The sequence below is a fragment of the Sapajus apella genome, unplaced genomic scaffold (assembly GCF_009761245.1).
Source record: "Sapajus apella isolate SASKATOON/1434 unplaced genomic scaffold, GSC_monkey_1.0 scaffold17, whole genome shotgun sequence".
NCBI lineage: Eukaryota > Metazoa > Chordata > Mammalia > Primates > Cebidae > Sapajus > Sapajus apella.
Window position 1 is genome coordinate 17056862 of NW_022436957.1, and position 22567 is coordinate 17079428.

Genomic DNA, 22567 nt, shown 5'->3' on the forward strand with positions numbered 1-22567 from the left:
AGCCGCCTCAGCTGTCGAAGTTCAACTGGTGGGCGGCCCGTCCAGCCATGGCCGCCACCGCGCCGGGTTCCCTCAGAGGCCTCACAAAGCCGTGCTCAAACGGCCCGCACCTGATTGACTGACTGACCGACCCAGGGCTCTGGCTCTGCCTCACGCAGCCACCGCCTCCGCAGCGCACGCGCACGCGCACCTCGCGCGCCTCTGTTCCCGGACGGCCCCCAGAGCGGGAACGCCAGGCTGCGAGCTGCTGGCACCTGTCTGCCTGCCAGACAGACCCTGGGCTTCGGCCTCGTGCCGGCACGCGCACGCGCAGACGCTTCGCGCGCCTGCCGTCGGCCCTGGGGGCGGGACCGCGCGGCAGCGAGCGGGCGGGGGGCTAGTGGCGCGCGCGCCCGGCACCCGAGGGCTGCGGAGAGATATTTTGGGTGGCAGGAGGCCCCTCGTCATTTCCGCCGTGCAGCTAGTCGTGCTGGGGGCTTCACTCTCGCCCGTGAGGCGAGCGGGCAAGTTGGCTGAGGGCGTGCGGCAGAGGCTCCTTCCCTCGGCGACGCGACCCTTCAGCAGCTCAAGCCATGAACTGAAGCTCGGTAGGGACCGAGACTCAGGCGGAGTGGAGGAGGCAGCAGCAGCAGCAGCCGCCGCCGCCTTAGCGGGAATTGAGCCGACCCGGCGCGGAGCCACGACTCTTTCACGTTTCCCTCCCCGTCGCCGCTCCTGCCAGCTGTTGGCTAAGAGGCATTACAGCCGCGAGACTCGACACACAAAAGCAGCTTTCTCCGCGCCGCCCGCGCAGGGAGGCTGCGGCCAGCAAGGGACCCCACCTGAGGGCGGCTCGGGCTGCTGAGTTCGTTTTGTGTCTGAGGTCCGCGCTCCCCGCGGAACCGACCGACCCCGTACCCATGGCTCTGATAATGGAACCGGTGAGCAAATGGTCTCCGAGTCAAGTAGTGGACTGGATGAAAGGTAATGCCTGCTGCAGGGAGGGTGAGGCGGCACTGGGGCGCGGGGCACCAGTGCGAGGTTAGGAGAGGACGCCCGCCGCGCCAGAGTCCGCCACCGCGGCTACCAGTGGCTGACCGTCGTACGCGTCGGGGCGGGGAACTAGCGGGGGTCCTCCGGGACTGGCAGGGGCCTGAGGTCCCAGTCTCCTTTTGTCTCCACCTAGAGGGGCGCGGAGCCACCGGAGAGCTAGAGGATAGCGGGCACCACCCGGTTGGAAGCAGGAAGCCGGGAGGCGGAATGCCGGCGCATCTTGCGTACTCCCCGCTCCCCTGAGTGTCCCCGGGCCACGAGGACGTGGCGACCCTTATCTCCCAGCTCAGGGTGGACTACCCCAGGACCTGCTCCCATGATCGCCCTTCCCTGGACCCTTTGTTCCTGGGAAAGCTGACGCCCCCTTGGGCGGCCGCCCTTGTCAGGTGCCTTCCCCAGCGCCAACTCTCCCAAGCAACTTTTAGCCCGCATAATGGGGTCAGGACGCGGCCGCCCCCATTTGGATCCTGGCACCCCCCCACACCCAGGTTTGGCTGAGGATGCTCAGAGCGGGGGTACGTGCTACTTTGGGGGTAGGAAAACATGCTTCCCCTGGTACAGCATCCTCGCTGGTGTCTGTGGGCTCCCACCAATGCATCCCCTCGCATCCTTTGCCTTCCCTGCTTTCTCCCTTTCAAGCCAGTTGAGGTTTTGGACCGTGCTTTTGGACTTCACGGCTTTTTATTAAGGGCTTAAAGCTAGGTGTGAGGTGATGCGCATTCAAGTACCTTTACATTTCTTCCATCTTGAAGATTCCCCCCTTTTTACCCCTGGTGATTTATAATAACCACAGTTGATAGACACTCGCCCTCCTAATCGCAAACGTGAGCTTTTTCTTTAATCCCTGGGCTTTCCTGCCTCACTACCTCCCTCTGTTGTCTGAGTTAGGGGCTTGTAGAGGACTCCCTCACCCACCAACCACTTGGATCCCCAGCCTCAACTCTTCCCTAAGATTTGGGGAATTGAAAAGGGGATTGATGGGAGGGAATGGAATAAACGATCCGTGGCCACACTTGGGAAATGTTAGCGCTTTGCTCGAGGTCGTACCTGAGCAAACTCTGGGTAGATCAGTTAGGGACCTAAGGCTTATCTCCGAAAATGCCCGTTCCTACGATGAAAGAGCCCCTTCTTGGGCTTGCTTAATAGTCAGACTTTTTAAGCTCCATATAATTTAGAACAAAAGGTGAGGTGATTGGGAGGGATTGAGAGTGACAGAAACTGAATTTTATTGCCCATTCTTTTCCCCAGCCTTTTCCGCCGCTTGCTTATTCTTGTGGATTTTTCTTTATTTTGCTTTCCTTTTATTCCCGTACTTGCCCCTTTATTCCTCATTTACTTTTCTTTTCTAATATGTGGAAACTGCTTTGTAACTGCAAAGCACAGTACAAATGTGAGTGAATTGAATTAAACCTAATTCATTATTTATCGACTGCCCCCCCCATGTGTAGTGCATTGGGCTAAGGTGCCTTAGGGGATATAAAGATGACTAAGACGAAGTCCTGCAGTAGCTCATCTTTTCTGCTGCTTTTTCTCTTTATATATATATATATATCTGCTATTGAAATTCCAGTGTCTTAGATTCCCACCAATTCTCCTCACTCTCCACCTTCTCTGTTTCTCAGTCAGGAAAGAAAGAACCAGAGCATATGCAGGAAGCAACAATACTTAATTAAAAACGCTTTCTTTGAATTTCTCTAAAAGGTTACTTTAGTTTGAGTCTGTTGCTGAAATATTAAAAGACAAGCTATCTTGGCTCTATGGCAGTCTGATTACCTTCATAGACTACCTTTCAAAAATTCCCATGATGCCTGTAGTGAGTGCTGCATATTCAATCTCCACCTCCCACCTTCCCAGTTACATTCTTGCAGTTTCCCCTCTCTCCATAGTTTAGGTCCACTGAAGCAAGTACAATATATGATGCACATATTCTGACACACATTATTAGTTGTTCAGTATACCAGTCCTTTAAAAATCTTTCTAGCCTAAAATGCAGCTTCTTTGAAGTTACATTATTAGCTGTAATTTGAAACATTTTTTATATGTAAGTCAAATACCTTGTTTTCATACCTGTTGGTGTCGCATTTTAGAGCTATTTGAAAAGATCAGTTGGTGCCAAGAGAGAGTTTGTGTATCTGTGTACACATATGAGATTTTTAAAAAAGTTGGATAAACCGAACATTTCCTCAACTTGTAACTTACACTGTTACCTTAATTTTTCTCTTTACCCTTTTCCCCAAATAAAGTTTAACAAAGGACATTTTAAAAATATTTTTCATCCTGCAGTAATGCAGTAATGTTTAGAAGCCAGCTGCCAATTTAGGCTGTAGCTTTGAGATGGCTAAACCTCATTTAGTGTTGTAAAGGCAGTACCAAAGAATGAATAAGACTCTTGAACAACTGCAACACTGTGAGAGTTGTTCAGAGGATGCTCTTAATGAGAGAGTTTCATCATCCTTAACATTGAAAGCATAAAGCAAATGCTTTCAGGTGGTCGCCATATAACTCTGCTTAGTAAGGTACATTCTAGGGTATTTGTCTCTTCACTAAACAGAAGAAGAATCACTAAGTGTATAAGAATAGGAATGGCCATATATTTATGATTCTAGACAATTTATAGAAGTGGTATAGAAATTCAGTCCCAGACAGGGAAATGAAGGGGAGAAAAAGCTGACAAGATTATTAAGCTTTAGTGGCATATATTCAAAATTATTTATGAGAGACAATTTATACATTGCAATTTTGATGCAATGTATAAATGGATTCATTTTGATTAATTTTTATTACAATATTTAAGGGAGATGGAAACATAAAATTTATATATTATTATTTGTAAAGATATAAGAAAATCTTTACATTCTTTTGCTTACCAACTTCATTATTTGTAAAATCAAATACTCACCAAATTTTCTATTGACAATAAAAATTGGATATGACACAGTGTCAATGTTATTTCCAGTAAATACATGAACCCCTTATGAGTCAGTAAAATAAGTAGCTATATCCCAAATTATCCTGACAGTGCTTCTGGCTATTTGGAGATACCTTATAGATCTTCAAATTAATTTTTAGAATTAATTTTATAAAAAAATATTTTTGGAGAAAATCAAATACTCATAATTTAGCATTTGAAACTAACCTTCAATTGGAAATTGTATCCAATCCTCTTATAGTTTTTGTATTTTAAAGCATAAACTCTCTTCAAGGTAAATAAAGGCAAATGAGTTATTAGAAAAAACCATAGGCAGGAAAGTAGGCCAATAATTGTTGTAATTTTTTGCTCAGTCTGTTACTCTAAAATAAATTTTTTCTCAGCTCCTATCTGTTCACTTGCAGGGCCTGGAAATATTTCATAATCTACAGTTGTTTGAGACCCCAGACCTCTACTTTTTTGCCCACTAAAATATAACAAAAACCTCTGAATGCTTTAGGGCCCCTGCTATTAACTTTATTATTAATTTTCCTATTCCATGTCACACCCAGTCATTCCAGTTTTTTTCTTACATCTTTTCCAACTCTGAAACTCATTTAAAATATCCACATGACTAAGATAGTTATTTTTCCAGTACTCAGCTCCCTACATTACATTCTTCCAGTGATCTTTAATCTCTCTGGGCCAAATAAAATGATTATGATTTTTCAGAGTTAACCAATAGGCCCCATTTTGCTGGTCTTCTCTTACCATCTCTGTGATTTAGCTTCAGCCAATTTTGTATTATTATGATTGCTAAAATAATCTAAATTTTTAAGATAGTCTTTTCTCAACCCATTCCACAATTAACTGCTGTATTCTTTCCTGTTTACTATAAATCATTTCTTCAAGAGGCATCCTCTGACTTCTCATTTCTGTCCTGATGACTCAGCCATCTTGAGGACAGAAAATAAAATACATTCTTTTAGGTATAAAAACCAAAGCCAGTGTTTTGTATACAACCCCATAATAGAGGAAAATGTAGTGATTATATAAAGTCTAGTCAGTATAACAGTTAAATGCTGTAAAGGAGAATATATCTGATAAGGCAAAGATGTTTTGACAGGTACAATGTTCTTTAGTAATTCTTTTTTCCTTTCATAGGACCCAGAGCTGAGGTTGAAATTTGTCTTTATTAAATAAAGGAAAATGTCAAAATTTTGAGTTAAGCTGTCTTGAGAGGGAGATTGGAAATAATTTTCTGGCAGAAACTACAAATAAACTTAAGTGATCAAATTGGTTGTATCAATTCCTTTTGTAAAACTAGGGTGTTTTTTTCAATTGAAAAGCAGCTAAATTGGCACCAACACGTTTACTTTGGATTTGACTTTTTTTGGGGAACAGGGATTCTTGTCATTTTATGTAAAGAAGAAATTTATCTTTCCCATGTGGGGAATTTAGTTCCCAAGAAATGCCATTTTTCTTATAGTGTCATTAACATTTGCTCCTTAAGGTGACACTCAGGATTTAATGCAGATTAGGAATAAGGTGTATATTTATGTGGATACATTTGCTCCATAGATATTATTTTCTCAGTGCTTCTGCATGGAAGGTGCTTTAATGGATTGTTTTAAATTAATTATTCTCTGCTTTGGGGAAATTAGCCTCTGTAAGGGATGGTAATTACATTGACAAACTTAGGCCAACACAAAGACAGGTACCAACTAGCACACGTGGTAATTTTTTAAAGCCTGCATTATGTATATAAGCACTATTGGAAAGAGAAGATGATAATTTTATTGAATCAGGAAGGGGTCTGTGGGGAGGGTGGGGTTCTAGCAACTACTTAAGCTACTTATTTAATTAAGACATAATCTAAGAGGTATGTATACTAAATGTAGCAGCACAGTAAGAAACTCTAGAGTTGAGATGGGATTATTAACTAGAGGAGGGTTGTATCTAGGTTTGTCTGGATGAAGAAGAGAGGTGGGCAGTACAGGGAAAGTGAGGGAGGATCATGAGTAGGTGGCACAGAAGTACAAGAACAAATCTGCATTTCACAAAGACAATAAAACTCTCATCATGTCCTGAGTTTAAATAAATGCCACATTATAAAACTTTAGCTGCCAAAAATAAGCCCACAAAGAATGTGTATTGAATTGGTACAGCTGTTTCAAATCTGTTTCTCAGGAATAATTTCAAAATAATGTTAAAATGAATTATTTTGAAGATTGATTAAATCATTAACATTATGTTGTTAGATATTTAGAATTTTACTGATCCAAGTTCTTATATGAAGAATGGAAATAGACTTTTAAATATTAATACTGTTCTTAAAGCAATGATAAATTATTTTTATTTCGAACAGAGCAACCCTAGATTAGGGCTCAATTTGTTCTTTTTCTTTTCCTTTTTAAACATTCTAACTCTGTCACCTAGACAGGAGTGCAGTGGCGAGATCTTGGCTCACTGCAACCTCTGCCTCCTGGGTTCAAGTGATTCTCGTGCTTCAGCCTCCCGAGTAGCTGGGATTACAGGGCACCCACCACCACCCCTGACTAATATTTGTATTTTTTAGTAGAGATGGGGTTTCACCATCTTAGCCAGGCTGGTCTTGAACTTCTGACCTCAAGTGATTCACCCACCTCGGCCTCCTAAAGTGTTGGGATTACAGGCGTGAGCCACCGCACCTGGCCTTACTTTTTGTTCTTAATGACTTTTAGATTTCTATGTGTCTTCCCTGCAGTACCTCACAGGTAAGGCTTATTGTGAAGAATAAAGTTATTAGCTTCCATAAAGAGTACTAAAAGAATGGATCATTTGTACTAATTTTAGAAAAGGGGGGAGGGGGAAGGGAGGATCAAGTAATTTGAAAAAAGTGGAGTCAAAAACTTTTGTTTATAGCTTTTTCATTTAGTGTCTGATTAAAGAACAGCAAGTATAGTCTTCAGTGTGGAATCATTGTGTTGAATAACATTCATTGGGTGAATTCACAGTTTTCATGAATAGCATAGGCCTGTGTTCCTCAAAATGGTATATTTTTGTGTTTGTGGAAGCCAAATGATCAAAAGAAGCCAGAAGCCAAAGAGTTGTTTTTTTTTTTTTGCTAAGCATTTTTAAACATTATATTAAAACAAACATGGATATTATAGTCATGATATAGAAAGCTAAATTGGCATTATTTCAAAGATGAGACCAGAGACTTAACTAGAATTTTAGGCTTGCAGCAGGCTGTTTAAAGCTGTATTCTCCAGTCTTCCCAGGGTTATGAGTACTCTCTTTTGAGCAATTACAGATGCATCAGTGGAAAAAGTTGGAGAAGTGGTGGTTGAGTTTAGAAAAGGTAAAATTAATGTACTCTGTTTTCCTTTTTTTCCTGTTACTGCAAGGCACAAAATAGTGACCTTTTTCAGTCAAAGTCATGATAATTATAGCATCTTAATTTTGTTTATTTTTTTGATCCATATACCTGCAGTCAGGATGAATTCCTTAAAAATGAATCTCATTCTCTTACGTCTTACGCTCATCAGTTGAAAACAATTTAATTACTTTTCATTGTTTTTAGGATAAAGGTCAAAGTCCTTAACATGGCCTATAAAGACCCTTGAAGGTTTGGTTATTGCCTGTGAGGTAAGCATCATGCCCAGCACCAAGTATAAAGGCTGCCTCACCGTCCTTACTGTTTGCCCACCACTGGGCATTTGCACTTAGTATGTTCCCTCATCCCTCTTCACCTAGTTAAGTCCTACTCATCCTTCAGGTCTTAGGCTTTTTCTCATCCACCTTAGGAAAGCCTTTTCAGATTTGTTAAATCACATCAAATCCTCAGTCATATGCTGTCCTAGTACCATGTATATCTCCCGAGTCCCATTCACCAGTTTTATTTTTATATTAATCTGGATGTTATTTGATTGATATCTAACTCCCCCACTAGATGAGGGCAGGGACCCCATCTGTTTCTTGTACTAATGTGTAAAAAAGCACCTGGTATAAAATAAGCACTTAGAAAATATTTGTCAAGAGAAAGAATAAATTAATTTATTCACAGATTACTGGTCTGCCAGCAAATCTGCTTTCCTAAATGACAATGCACGTAAAGTCCCTTATAATGCTGAAATGGATACTTCAGCGCCGACTTGCATATTGTGTGCCAGAATACAGTGGAAGTATGATTGATTTATCCGTGTCTCATAGTTGTAGTGCTCTAGCCAATTCAAAGATACAAATCATGGTTTAAACTCATTTTGTTTTAAAATATTCATAGTTTCAGTAAATTAATAACACTTTTGTATTTATGCCATAAGTAATATAAATATGGTATAAATATTATTTGCTAATGTCACTTAATAGGACAACATGATAAGCAAATACTAATTAAAACATTAAAACATACTCCTTCTCCTAAGCATTTATTTCCCTTCATTCAAATTTTCTAATTGTTTCTTCATTTTGGTATTTTTAAAAGAACTCTCTGTATTTTAGAATGCATGATAGAGTGAAATTGATAAAATGTCTTAGGTTCGTCTTCTTATAAAAATAAAAACAAAAAGCTCATATAAAAATTTAAAACGCATTCTTCTGTTGTGAGAATATCCTTTATTTGTTAATTAGGAAGATAAAATGGAAAAACACCTCTTGAGCTTAATGAAACCATTATCTTATTTATTATATTTAGTGTTCAATTTGCATTTTTATTAAGAATACAATTAAGATTGTTAAAGGCACATCTTAAATCAACATTTTTTTGTGTAATTTTTCATTCTTCCCTCTGATTTTGAAAAACAGAAAGCTTTAAAAACTACATCATTACTAATTTTTGAAGGCCACTTGTTAGGAACATATGTCCAGAATTATTGTAAAGCATAGTTTGCTAAATACAGGTGCCTCAAGTGGATTTTCTGTGAATTACATGCTGCTAGATAATTACTAGTAGGCAAATTACCTAGATTTTTCTAATAAAGCCTGCTTCTTCCCAATTTAGAATCATTAAAATACAAATTAGTATAAGTGAAATTGTAAAGGTCTTACTAGGCATGCCAGTTTGTTAATTCTTTCTAAAACATCGTCAGGCTTAAATGCTCTAGCTAGTACTGCAAAACAGTGGGTTGCAATTGTGCCCTGATATGACTTACAAACACCTATTCTATAAGAATTTCTGAACTTTACAGATGTATTTATTGTTTGATTTCAGTTTTAATTACAATCATTAATTCTAATGGAAGTTTTCATTATCTTACTCTTGCAATTTCAGGAAAAAAAGTACGTTGCTATTTGTATAAATTAATTGAATTTTAAATTTTACTAAAGTACAGTAATGACTCTTTTAGCTTTCTTTGTTCATCTGTTGACTATTTTACCAAAACATAAAATTATTTTAAAAACCAAGATTTATTTAATAAACCAAAATTGTACTGACATCAATATACGATAGCTTGCCATGATAAAAATATTGTTACATAACTAATATCAAGTATAACATACATGGCTGTTACATGTTTACTTGACATTAATGTTCTTAGAAATTAGATAGATTGGATATTGTTTAGATACAGTGGTAGATAAGAAGAAACCTTATTAAATTAGCTGCCATTTAAAATGCTACCCAATATCATTGTTTTGGTGTTTGTTTGAACTTTTTGTTTTGTTCTTGATACAGCTGCTATTTTTAAAACAGACTTGCAACATGTTTTCTTAAGTAATAACTACAACAAATCAATGGAAGCCTGGCTTAAATCCTGGATTTTACATTTTTCAACTTGTTTACCAAAGATCTTAAAATAATCCATTTTCTAGTAAGTTAGTTATACTTAACAATGTAATTTATTAGTAAAAACCTTTAAAATCCTGGCGTTAAATAATACTGCTGAATGATTAGTTTTAACAACACTAGGTGAATTTTTGTTTTAATTTTGGTGTGTTTTTTATATGTATATAGGAGTTTAGTATTTTTTTTGGAAAATTGATATTTTAATTTTGTGAAAATCATTTATATTTTGGTTTTCAAAACAGGCCATTGGGATATTAAATACATATAACAGAGAAAGTGTAGAGATTTTGCTCATGATGTTCAAAACAGACATGTAGTAGTCCAGTTGCTAGTTTCCCTCCTGGCCTGCTGGAACTTACATAGAAACCAAATTTGATGTGATACAGGGCTAGCATGGTATGGCAGGGCTAGGTGCTCCTTCCCCATTTCCCTTTATATTGGTGCCAGGATGAGCTTTGTGGCAGTCTCTGTTGGCACCAATGTTACATTAAATCAAAGAAACAAGGCTTCCTTATCCAGAAGCCTGATCTGTTGCCTTCTAGCTGTCAGACCAGAGCTTTTCAGTTTGATGTGGAATTGACACACACACAGTAGTTAGTTCTGTGGATTATTTGGGTTAGATGATTTTTCTTTCCAGTGTCCCTAGATATAATGCTTTGAGTTTATTTATGGTAAAAACCTGTTAATTCATATTCTGTTTATTTGGAATTTGTGATAGTTTTAATGTGCTCCTATTGAAGATTACTCTTAATATGTGAAGGAAGGGTTTGCTGATCATGTAATAATGCAAACAGCATTGGAAAGGAATTGTTTAACCTTGGAGAATACAGTGCTTTTGTACTACACTTTGCCAGGAGCCACTTACATGCTGAAAATATGCTATTTAGAAAGGAGTTGTATTTTTAGTTAGAATTGCTGTATACTTAGAATCATCAGTTTTTATTTTTTGGAGCATTTTTGCAAACATTATTTAATACAGCTTGGTTCTTCTTCTCATTCACCCAAAATGGAAAGGTATCATGTACTTCACATTGTATTATTACTAGTAATCTTTAAAAGTGAAATAAGGGAGAGCTATTAACGCCTTTTTGTAGGTGAAGCACAGAGAAGTTAAGCAGCTCAACAGAGATTGAACTGCTGTTCAGTGATATTAGGTTTGACGTCAACCTTTCCCCTACTGGATTGGATTTACAATTTAGTGAGTAAAGGACACCATTCAGATATGTACACAGTTATTTTCAGATTTGACCTTTTACAAAATTTTCTGAATTTTTTACCCTTTAAAAATTGACATAATATATAATATAGTACAGATAAGAGCATTTTGGAATCGAGATACATGGGTTTATATCCGACTTTATAACTTCTTATCTTGTGTGATCTTAGGGAGAGTTTAAGTAACTTTCGCAAGTTTTCTCCTTTTTATAAAATGGGGATACTGGTATTACCTACAATTACCAATCTAAAATGTGTTTCTGCCTTTTACCACATTTTTCTATTGTGGCATACTTAAAACAATGCCTGGTATATAGTAAGCACATATAAATGCCAACTTTTTTAGAGGAAGAAATTATATTCTGTTGGCAATATTCAGAGGCAGAACTAATAATAGATAATATTTATTAAGTGCTTAATACATACTGTGTCCTGTGCTAGGTGCTTTCCCTACATTACATTTAATGGCTATCTTAGCCCTGAAAGGTTGGACTTAATCCATATTTTACAGATGAAGGAGCTTTGGCTTAGAGAGATTTTTTACTTAGAAATAATGTTGAATGACTTGTGCCATATATCTGTATATTTATTAAACAGGTGTTTAAGTATTGATTTCCGATTTGTTCCAAAATACCTAATATTTCCACCTTGCCTTTCTAGCAGAGGTAGATGTGACATGACAGGAATCCTGGAAATACTTTCAAAGATGTGTATGTCCTCTCCATCAGACCTAGCTTCCCTAGTATCTGGTAAGGTGGGCTATAGTTTTTGTGTCCTTTGGGTTTCTGGTAAGATGTGTGTGTGCATATGTATCTGCACGATGAGTTGTTTCTGCTTCTCAGGATAGGTCTTTCATTAGTGACAAAGATGCCACACATCTTTGTGTCACCAAGACTACAAAGTCTTTTCTATTTTGAAGTGACTCCTAGAGTTTGATGTTCCCCTCTGCTGAGTCTGGACCTAGGCAAAAAAAAAAAAAAAAAAAAAAAACAACAAAACAAAACCTACTCTGACCACTACTGTCACGAACCCAGTGCTGAGATGTTTTGTTCTCAAAGAATTGCTAATAAAAACATGTGGTACCTGATAATAGACATTAATAAGTACATCACATTTTACCAGAAATAATGTTATTTTGTTCAGATTTACTCAGCAGTGGTTAGCCTCGCTACCTACATTTCACTAGTATTTCTTTGAACAGCAGATTTTTTTTGATGCATTCCTATAGCTCTGAAACCCTTGGATACCTACAAAATGTTAATTCATCCCTCAAATTGCTTTGTTTGGAAACATTTACCATAGACCAAATTGTCATATGATAGAAAAGCTTAGTGAATCACAAAAGCAGTTCAAATGCTAGAGGAAATTTAATCATGATTAGTTAAAGAACTATTGTGAAATAAATGCAAAATATGGAGTGGTCAGGTTGAATTAGAGATGTTTGACCAGTGGAGAGATTGTAAAATGGTAATGAAAAGTACAGTTCCATCTACATTATATATTAAAGTGATATACATAATTTAGCATATGTTTTAAAAATATATATTCTAGTATATATGCAGGAACTTAAAGTAGGGTTTGTTCAAAGTTACGCAAAGATGATATTTTCTGTTTCTCCTTGCTTTCTTTTAATAGAAAGAATTAAGGTGACTTTGCTTTAGACTGAAAGTGTTAAAATAATTGAAAATAAATTGTTCTTTACTTGTGGAGAGAATGGTTTGAAGTTTCTCACTTTTTATAAAAGCTATTACAATACCCAGGACAATAGAACCTTAAAAAAATTGTGAACTGTGGTAAACTACCAAATATTTTAAAGTTAACTTAGTCTTGTCTGTCTGACTATATAAAGCACCCTCTTCTCCTAAATTGCTCATTATCCTTTAAAATTCATATAAATTAAAATTAATTTTGTTTGGGTATGTTTTTGAGAATTTCATCACTTTGAAATCATTGTTGACATCTTGTGTTAAAAAACAGTCTGGTTTAAATATGGTAATACAATGAATCTCCATCTACATTATTTTTAAGATGTATCTGATTTAATGTTTAAAGGCAGTGGTTTCTTATGTTTTAGATTTTCAAATGAAGCTACTTATTCTTAAACATATTCATGCTAGAAACTAAGGCACACACATAGAAAATAAATACAGCAACAGGCTGGGTGCAATGTCTCATGCCTGCAATTCTAGCACTTTGGGAGGTTGAGGTGGGCAGATCACTTGAGCCCAGGAGGTTGAGATCAGCCTGGGCAACATGATGAAACTCTGTCTCTACAGAAAATACAAAAATTAGCCAGGCATGGTGGGGCATGCCTGTAGTCCCAGCAACTCAGGTGGGAGAGGTGGGAGGATCACCAGAGCCAGGGAGGTCGGGGCTGCAGTGGGCTGTGATTGCAGCACTGCACTCCAGCCTGGTGATGGAGTGAGGAGACCTTGTCTGGAAAAAAAAAAAAAAGAAAGAAAGAAAGAAAAGAAAAGAAATACAGCAGAATAATAGCTGAGGAACTATAACACTATTATCATACCACAGTCCATTCATTCCTTAATATTAATATCTATTTGTGCAAATTTCTAGTTTTACAATGTCAAACACTTTTAGTTTTTTTTCTTTGATCAGGATCCAAATCAGGTGCACACATTGTAGTCTAGCTTATTCTTTTTTCCTATGTCAATCTTTTTGGAGATTTTACGTAACAGATGTTATATAATATCCCCTGAAATAAAATTCATAGATAACATAACCTACCTACTTATGTAATTTTTAAGAACTCACTATAATGTCCTTATTGTAATAAAAATAAAAATATATAATAAAATAATATGGGTTTCTGTATGTACATACTGAATATGACTATACAATAAGAAAATAATTGATATTTTTGCCTACTTATAATGAACATATCTGGATTTCAAAGAAGCATTAAGATTAGAAGTTGTTCCATAGAGTGTATACAAGAAAATGGAAGAACAGTGATCTGATAGACAGTGAAGTAAAAACAAATATTAAAAGAAGTGTTAATGGACCAGACTCATTTGATATGCCATTCTAGTAATTCCTATTGACCATTTGGAAGCCGTGCATGAAGGAAACAGCTTTTTGGCAAATGGTACATTCTAGGGCTGGGGTAGAAAATATGCAAGAAGAGGCTGGAACATCCTGTAGTGCCATAAAGTAAGGAAATGTTCAAAAACCACAATGATGAGGGCATGTAAAAGACTCAAAAGCCAATCTGAAAGAGCTCCCAATAGCTAAAGATGGAACAATTTGAGCAATAAAGTATTATAGTATTGAATTGTAACCCAGCATATAAAATAAATATATTTATGGGTCCATACTGATAAAAATAAATGTCTGGATAATTAAAGAAATGGAAGAGAAGAGACAAATCTTCCATGTAGAGAATTGCAAATAATTTATATATGTACTCCCTAACCACCACCACAAGGAGGTGGCACTTAATTCCCCACTCCTTCGTTGTGGGTTGCATTTGGTGACTTGTTTCCACAGAGTAGAGTGTAAAAAAAGGGAAACATATAACTTTACAGTGAAGGAACCTGGCAGTTGCTACCTTGGCCAAGTGATCAAAGTTAACGTCATCAGTGATAAGTCATGTCGACAGCATGTACCCATGATATGATATGATATGATATGATTGATATGATGAGAATGGTTCTTTATCTCTGTAGTCTTTCTTTTCTCCCCCTAAAACCCATTACCCCATTTCTAACCATGAGAAAAACGTTAGAAAAGCCCACATTTAAGGACATTTTTCAAAATACCCAACCAATACTTCTCAAAACTGTCAAGATCATCAATAACAAGGAAAATGTGAGAAACTCAAAAACCAGAAAAGGCTAAGGAGACATGATGATTAGTTATATTATGGCATCTTAGATAGGATCTTGTAATAGAAAAGTACTTTAGGAAAAAAACTAATGAAATCAAAAAAATAATGTGGAGTTTAGTTTATTAGTAATACACCATGGTTGGTTCCTTAGTTGTACTAAATGTATCATAGGAATGTGAGATGTTACTAATAGGAGAATATGGGTGAGGGGTATATAGGAACTCTTTATACTATTTGTTTGCAACTTTTCTGTACATGTAAAATGATTCTGAAATTTTTAAAAAGTTGTTCAAATAAAAAATGTATAGTATTTTTCAAATTCGGTAATACCAAAAGATAAGCTATATCTCATATATGAATAATTTTTTTTTTGCCTCTCTGAAAGTATTAATAATAAAGTCTTTCAAATATAAAAGGGCACTTGGGGTATAGAGTAGTTCTTCACTATATGGGATTGTTCCATCCATGGATCTAGTCATCATTCAGTAACCTAATGATTGTGATAACCCAGTACTCCCCACAATTCTCAAAATACTCCCAGGAAACAGTATTGGCCCTGGTCTAGCATCATGAACCCCGGACTTCTTTTTTTTTGTAAACCTTATACTTTTCCACATGTGAACATTTTAAAAAATTTTATGAATACATATTGTTGTGATTTGAAAAATAATTTTATTGAATGAATATTATACTTTGTTTTCATTCTACTAAATTTACTCTTTTGATTAGCAGTTTTTACCTTTTGCTAATTAGAAATATGTTTAAGAAAAAGAAACTAAATATACATGGATAGGATGGAGACCACCAAAAGTTAGCTCCATCTTCTCATTTTACCTTAATGCCAAACAATATGCAATTAAATTCTCAGACAGAAGAGTGTGCTATTCTAAATGTGTTAAGTTTGACTCCCAGTGTTCCTTCTAATTGTAGTTCCTGTTTCCTGTAGGTAATTTATGTCAGAATGTTAAACAAGGCATAATTTTTAAGTAAATAAATCTTATTGTTTCTAATTGATAATCAGCTGTATATATAAATGTGTGTATAAATATGCACACACATTTACTTTGGGCAGATATTTACCTAGGGCAGTGTATTAGCCTGTTCTTGCATTACTTGTATGAAGACCTACCTGAGACTGGGTAATTTATAATGAAAAGAGGTTTATTTGGCTCACAGTTCCATGGGCTATACAGGAAACATGGCTGGGAAGCCAAAGAAAACTTTCAATCATGGCAGAAGGCAAAGGGGAAGCAGGCACATCTTACATGGCAACAGAAGGAGGAAGAGAGCAAAGGGGAAGATGCCATACACTTTTAAACAACCAGGCCTCGTGAGCACTCACTATCATGAGAACAGCAAGGGGGAAATCCACCCCCATGATCCAGTCACCTCCTACCAGGGCCCTCCTCCAACATTGGGGATTACAATTGGATATGAGATTTGGATGGGGACACAAATCCAAACCATATCATGCTGCTTCTTGCCCCCCCCAAATCTCATGTCCTTCTCACATTGCAAAACATAATCATCCCTTCTCCATAGTCTCCCAAGTCTTAACTCATTTCAGTATCAACTCAAAAGTCTACAGTCCAAAGTCTCATCTGAGACAAGGCAAGTTTCTTCCATCTATGAGACTGTAAAATCAAAATCAAGTTAGGACCTCCAAGATACAATGGAGGTACAGGTATTGGGTAAATACACCTATTCCAAAAGGGAGAAATTAGCCAAAAGAAAGGAGCTACAGGAACACACAATTCTGAAACCCAGCAGGGCAGTCATTAAATCTTAAAGCTCCAAAATTACCTCTCTTGACTCCATTTCTCACATCCAGGCCACACTGATGCAAAGGGTGGGCTCCCGAGGCCATGGGCAGCTCTGCCTCTGTGTCTATGAAGAGTACACCCCCCACCCTCAGCTACTTTCGCAGGCTAGAACTGAGTGCCTACATCTTTTCAGGTGTATGGTGCAAGTTGTTGGTAGATCTATCATTCTGGGATGTGGAAGATGGTGGCACTCTGCCAGCAGCTCCACTAGGCAATGCCCCAGTGGGGACTTTGTGTGTGGGCCCCACATTTCCCCTCTGCTCTGCCCTAGTAGCGGTTATCCATGAGAGCTTCTCCCCTGCAGTAGACTTCTGCCTGGACATTCAGACATTTGCATACATCCTCTGAAATATAGGCAGAGGCTCCCAAGCCTCAACTCTTACCCTCTGTGCACCCACAGGCTTAACACCATGTGGAAGCTGCCAAGGTTTATAGCTTGTACCCTCTGGAGCAACAGCCTGAGATGTTTCTGGGATCCTTTTAGTCACAGCTGGAGCTGGAGTGGCTGAGGATGCAGGAAGCAGTGTCTTGAGGTTGCACAGGGCAGCCAGGCTCTGGGCCCAGCTCACAAAACCATTTTTCCTTTCTAGGCCTCTGGGCCTGTGACAGGAGGGGCTGGTTTGAAGGTTTCTGAAATGCCTTCTAGGCCTTTTACTCATTGTCTAGGCAATTAACTTTCAGCTCCTCTTTACTTATGCAAATATCCACAGCTGGCTTGAATTCCTCCCCAGAAAATGGGTTTTTCTTTTCCACCACATAGTCAGACTGCAAATTTTCTAAAGTTTTATACTCTGCTTCCCTTTTAAATATAAGTTCTGGTTTCATATCATCTCTTTGCTCATACATATGACCATACACTGTTAGAAGCTACTAGGCCACTTCTTGAATGCTTTGCTGCTTTGAAATTTCTTCCTCCAGATACCCTAAATCATCACTCTGAAGTTCAAAGTTCCACAGATCCCTACAGCAGAGGCATAATGCTGCCAGTCTCCTTGCTAAAGCATAGCAAGGGTGACCTTTACTCCAATTCCCAATAATTTCCTCATTTCCCTATGAGGTCTCCTCAGCCTGGCCTTGACTGTCCACATCCCTATCAGCATTTTGGTTACAGTCATTCAACAAGTCTATAGGAAGTTCCAAACTTTCCCTCATCTTCCTGTCTTCTTCTGAGCCCTCCAGACTGTTCCAACCAATGCCAATTACCCAGTTCCAAAACTGTATCCACATTTTTAGGTATTTTTATGGTAATGCCCCACTCCTAGGTACCAATTTTTTGTGTTAGTTTGTTCTCACATTACTTTAAAGGACTATCTGAGACTGGGTAATATATAAGGAAAAGAAGTTTAAGTGGCTCACAGTTCCACAGGCTGTACAGGAAGCATCGCTGGGGAGGCCAGGAAGCTTTCAGTCATGGCAGAAGGCAAGGGAGAAGCAGGCACTTCTTACATGGCTGGAGCAGGAAGAACAGAGCAAAGGGGAAGATGCCACATACTTTTGAACAATCAAGTCTTGTGAGCACTCAGTATGACAAGAACAGCAAGGGAGGAAAATCTGCCTCCCTGATGCAATCACCTCCCACCAGGCCCCTCCTCCAACACTGGGGATTACAGTTCAACATGAGATTTGGGTGGGAACAGAAATCCAAACCATATCAAGCAGTTTTGCTGAAATTGAATATAACTCAAAAGACCTTTTCAGATTGTTTTTCTGCAAGGAAATTGTTTTTCTTCTTGTCATTAAATGTGGTACCTTATTTTCATCTTATAATGAGTCCATGTAGTACACTTAGCAGATGAGTTTGTGTTACGAAGACTTGTAATTTAAGACCTCCTTTGGTCACATCTCCAAAAATTACATTAAGTTTCAAAACAGAACTACTTTAATACTTGCCCTTAATTCTTGTGCCTTCCTTATTAAGATCTTCCATGTTTTTTAGTTTACTGGTGTGAAAATTCTAAAACTCTCAGTCTCTGGTAATCAGTAAAGAAACTGACAGAAAACTTAATACGTTTAACTGATACTTTTTTTCTTGCCACAAAAAATTGAAATGCTATAACTGTCACAATTTCAACTTATTTGATTCTTTATATTAATCCATCTCTGTAAAAATGTGAAGTTTTGTTGATGCTGTTGATGTGAATGCTTTAAAAGTGTTGCCCTGATTTTCTGCTAAATGTCTTTTTCTGACTTTATGCTCTGTGAGTACCAGCCTAGCTATACACTAATGTGCTCTCTGTGAAATGCTTCTGCTTTTTGTACAAATTATTCTTCAGCTATGCTCACAGGAATGAAGGATATGTTGTTTTGTTTCAGTAAGGTAAGAATGCTCTACATTTAAAGAATGCTTCAAAAAACAACCTGTGTGGATTATACATTAAATATCAAGGGTTTGAAACTAGTTTTGAATATGTGACCAGAAAGGATGGTTTGACTTTTCAAATGAATTTCCAATATCTTAAAACTTTAGAATTTATTTCAGGTTAGGTGGGCAATGTTTAGACTAAAGTTGTTTCAATGTTTCCCAATAATACTTTTCATAAAATTTCACAGATTTAGGGTGGCTAGCTATTGCAGTATTACAGCCTTATAATAATTAACAACAGAATGTTAGAAGCAAATTGTGTGATTTGCATGACTTATGAAATACAGATGGTGAGAAGTAGACTTGGAAGCTTTTTCAGGGTGCAGATGGACACGAGTTCTTCAGTGAAGTTAATTAAAAGTAATCATTGTATGGTAACCACTGTCTTGTAGGCTGCTATGAAATCAGTATTCTACTTTCCCAAATGAAAATGCCAGATGATGCCTTTCCAGGCTGTGGGAAGCATCTTTATTACCTGTAGTTATGTCAGAAGACCCATTCCTCTTCCCCTCTCTTCCTCCATCTCTAGATTTCATACAGATGAATAAAATTAAAGGGACAAATCCTAGTAGGAAGCACTGTATATAAAAGACACTATAAATTATCTGTAGCGCTAAGTTGGGATACATAATAACACATTCTGTTATGTATTTGTATGTGTGTTTAATTCATGTCTTTACTTCTGAAACTGTTGGTATCTTTATTTTAAAATGGAAATAATTAAAATGTGTTTTATAGAGAATGCTGAGGCATAATTAATGTACAGTCCAGGCAGAAATGGAGTAACATTCTGAAACTGGCAAAAAAGAATTTATTCCTGTATAGGATTTTAAAATGATCTTCATGGAAAAAAATTTTTAAGTATTCCAGTTTAGAAATAAATTGCTAGATATAGCTCACATGTGTTTGCCTTATGATATGGCATGAAAATAATATTGTACTGATTTAAAAATGTATCTAGGGTATAGATTTCAGGTGGCTGGCTTTGTTTTGGGGACTCTTTACCTTTGACTAACTTCTGTCATGTAACCACTTCTTTTTCTAATGGCTGTATTGGAATGTTTCTCTCCAAATCAATTTGAGTCAAAAGATTACTTAACTAATTTAACCTAGTTATTAGAATGGTATATTTCATTTTTCCTGCCAGGGAACTCAATACAAAAGTCCTAAGGCATTGTTGTTGATGGCTCCACTAAACCTGGCTAAGTCCTGAGTCAGTATAGGCCTCATCTCAGTAATAAACCCTGTATATCACAGTCCTCTAGTACTTCTGAGCATTATTTGATCACAAGGTTTATGATTATTTAAATTTTATTTCTCAGATCTTGTCAGAAGATTGTAATATAAGAGTTTTATTATCACAGGTTGTATATATTGTGTTCAAAATTATTATTAAATACTGAATCTGTGCAATGAAAATGATAGGTACTTAGTAGCAATAGAGCTCCATTTAAGTGATAGAAATGTATTGACTTTTCATAGGAGAAACAGTCAATTGTAAGAAACAAATGAACCAATTCATTTCAGCTTGGATCACTGAAAACAAGAGAGAATCACAGGCCAAACAATGCCTTTTCTCATTCGTGTGTCACAAGTGGTATTTGGATTGAGGACAATTGAGAAGCATTAAGACTGCAAATGAGTTCCCAAGTTGTGTAGAATAGTTGTCTGAAAGTGTACTTTCCCAAAGCTCCTATGGCAGCTTTTAATTTTTTTATTACCAGCAGTTTTGTTTTTTTTCTTAGGTTTTACATTTTGGTCTGCATTTGTGTTTTCCTTCTAAAAATGCTCTATATATCTTATCGAACAAGCACATCTTCTGTAAATGATGTCAACTCACATATAAGACTTCACTTTGAGGAATTTTAAAAATACACAAACTTATTAAGAGCTTTCTTTTAATCAGTATAATAGTATAATAATGTTGACCTTTAAGCTTTTCAGAAATATTCACTATGATTTTGTTATTGCTGTTTCTTCAATCTTTTTGATATTGTTATGTTTCTAAACGACAGTGGATAATAAGATGTCAGATTTTATACTTTGATTCAAACTTTGAAGACCATTTGGATTTTTTGGAATGATGGGCTCTGAGCCATTTATAACTCATTTGTTAAAAACATGTAAGTCTTCAAATAAATGAATACCTTGGGAAAAAAAAAAGATCTTGTGGTTGAGACAACTCTGCTTCTGTCAGAGTTACCTAGGGTAAATAATTCGGATTTCTGGTTTTCCTTCCTATAAAAGAAAGTTGGATTATATGGTCCTAAAAACTGTAATATTTGGTAATTCTAAGCTTTAAATTCATGTTCCTATTTGGTTTGTAAGTGATGAATATTAAGCATTCTTGGTTTTCTTTACATACTTCTATGACCACCAGTGACAGTTGGGCCCTCTGAATTTTTCAGTTTAATTTTTTTCTACCTGGTAATTAAATGCCAAATACAAAACTGTATGTGCTTTACACAAAGACTTGCTATGTAACAAAAGTGGAAGGTATATTTTTGATTTTTTAGGTGGATTTGAATCCCCCCAGGTTTAGGCCACCAATGCCAGGTTACCTTTACAAATTCTGTTTGGCAAATTCGTAAGACACTAGGTTGCAAATCTTTCTCCTTTCTCTTTTTTCTTTCTTTTTTTTCTTTTTCTATAATCTCTCACCACTGAAAACTCATAACAGTTACAGGTTAGCAAGCAGATCATGGAGCAAATGCCCTCTAGTCTCTTGGAGAGTCTAACACTTAACACTGTCTTCTCTGCCTGCCCCTTAGTATTATACATAAAAGTTTCAGGTGGCTGCAGCCCTAGTATTTTAAAAATAAAAACTTGAATTCCAAATACACCTGTAAGACCAAGAAAAACATAAATTAGACTATATGGTATATGTAAATTGATATGGAGTATGTGAAAAAAATACTCTTTGTTCTTGGTGGTTATATTTAAATCATACTTTTAAAATCAAAAGTCTGTAATATGATAGTTCTATAAGTTATATCTAAATGTGTATGAATGCATCAAACAGATTTGTTTTATGCATGGAGTACAAGTATAACCCTTAAGTTCTTAGTGAAATTTATACCTATTTTTATCAAACTTTAATATTTATGGTTTTAATTATATTTAATGGGCAAATTTGAAACACAAACTCAAATACAGTTCTTGTGTCTGTTATTGAAACACATTATCATTTAAAACAGTTTGTAATATTTTCTTTTATAAAAATAACATGCTATACACACTGACACTCTTGTTCTTTGCACAATCTATGAATTAACCAATAGCTAGAATGAGAATGAACTTTTAGAAATCCCTTGGTTCTATGCCCTCATATTACTTGTAAGCAACTGAGCTCAGAGAGCTTAAAGGACTTGTCTAAATTCTTATATCTTTCTAGTCCCAAAATTAGTATGACAAAGAACCCAGTATGAAAGCTCAGAAGTAGTCTGTTGTATAGATCTTTTCATTGTTATGAGGACATCCTCTATTAGAAACAAGAGAATGAGTTCTTTTGATCACTGGTGTCAAAGTTAGAGCGTGTCTTTATTAACACATGCAACAAACCTACTTCATAGAATAATCCCCTCATTAAAAATGTTTGTTTTAGATTTCATTT

General features: G+C 37.1%; 1 protein-coding gene across 8 annotated transcripts in view; it reads left to right on the top strand.

Moving 5' to 3' along the window:
• Positions 1-364: 364 nt before the first annotated feature.
• Positions 365-22567, top strand: part of CNKSR2 (connector enhancer of kinase suppressor of Ras 2) — a 292101-nt gene continuing 269898 nt past the window's right edge. For all 8 annotated transcript variants that reach the window (XR_004271141.1, XR_004271142.1, XR_004271143.1 and 5 more), the window contains exon 1: positions 365-963. Coding sequence is in view for 4 of the 8 variants with exons in the window: in XM_032286106.1 (XP_032141997.1) it covers positions 900-963 (64 nt within the window). In the remaining 4 variants the exon portion in view is untranslated. The remainder of the gene's footprint in view (positions 964-22567) is intronic.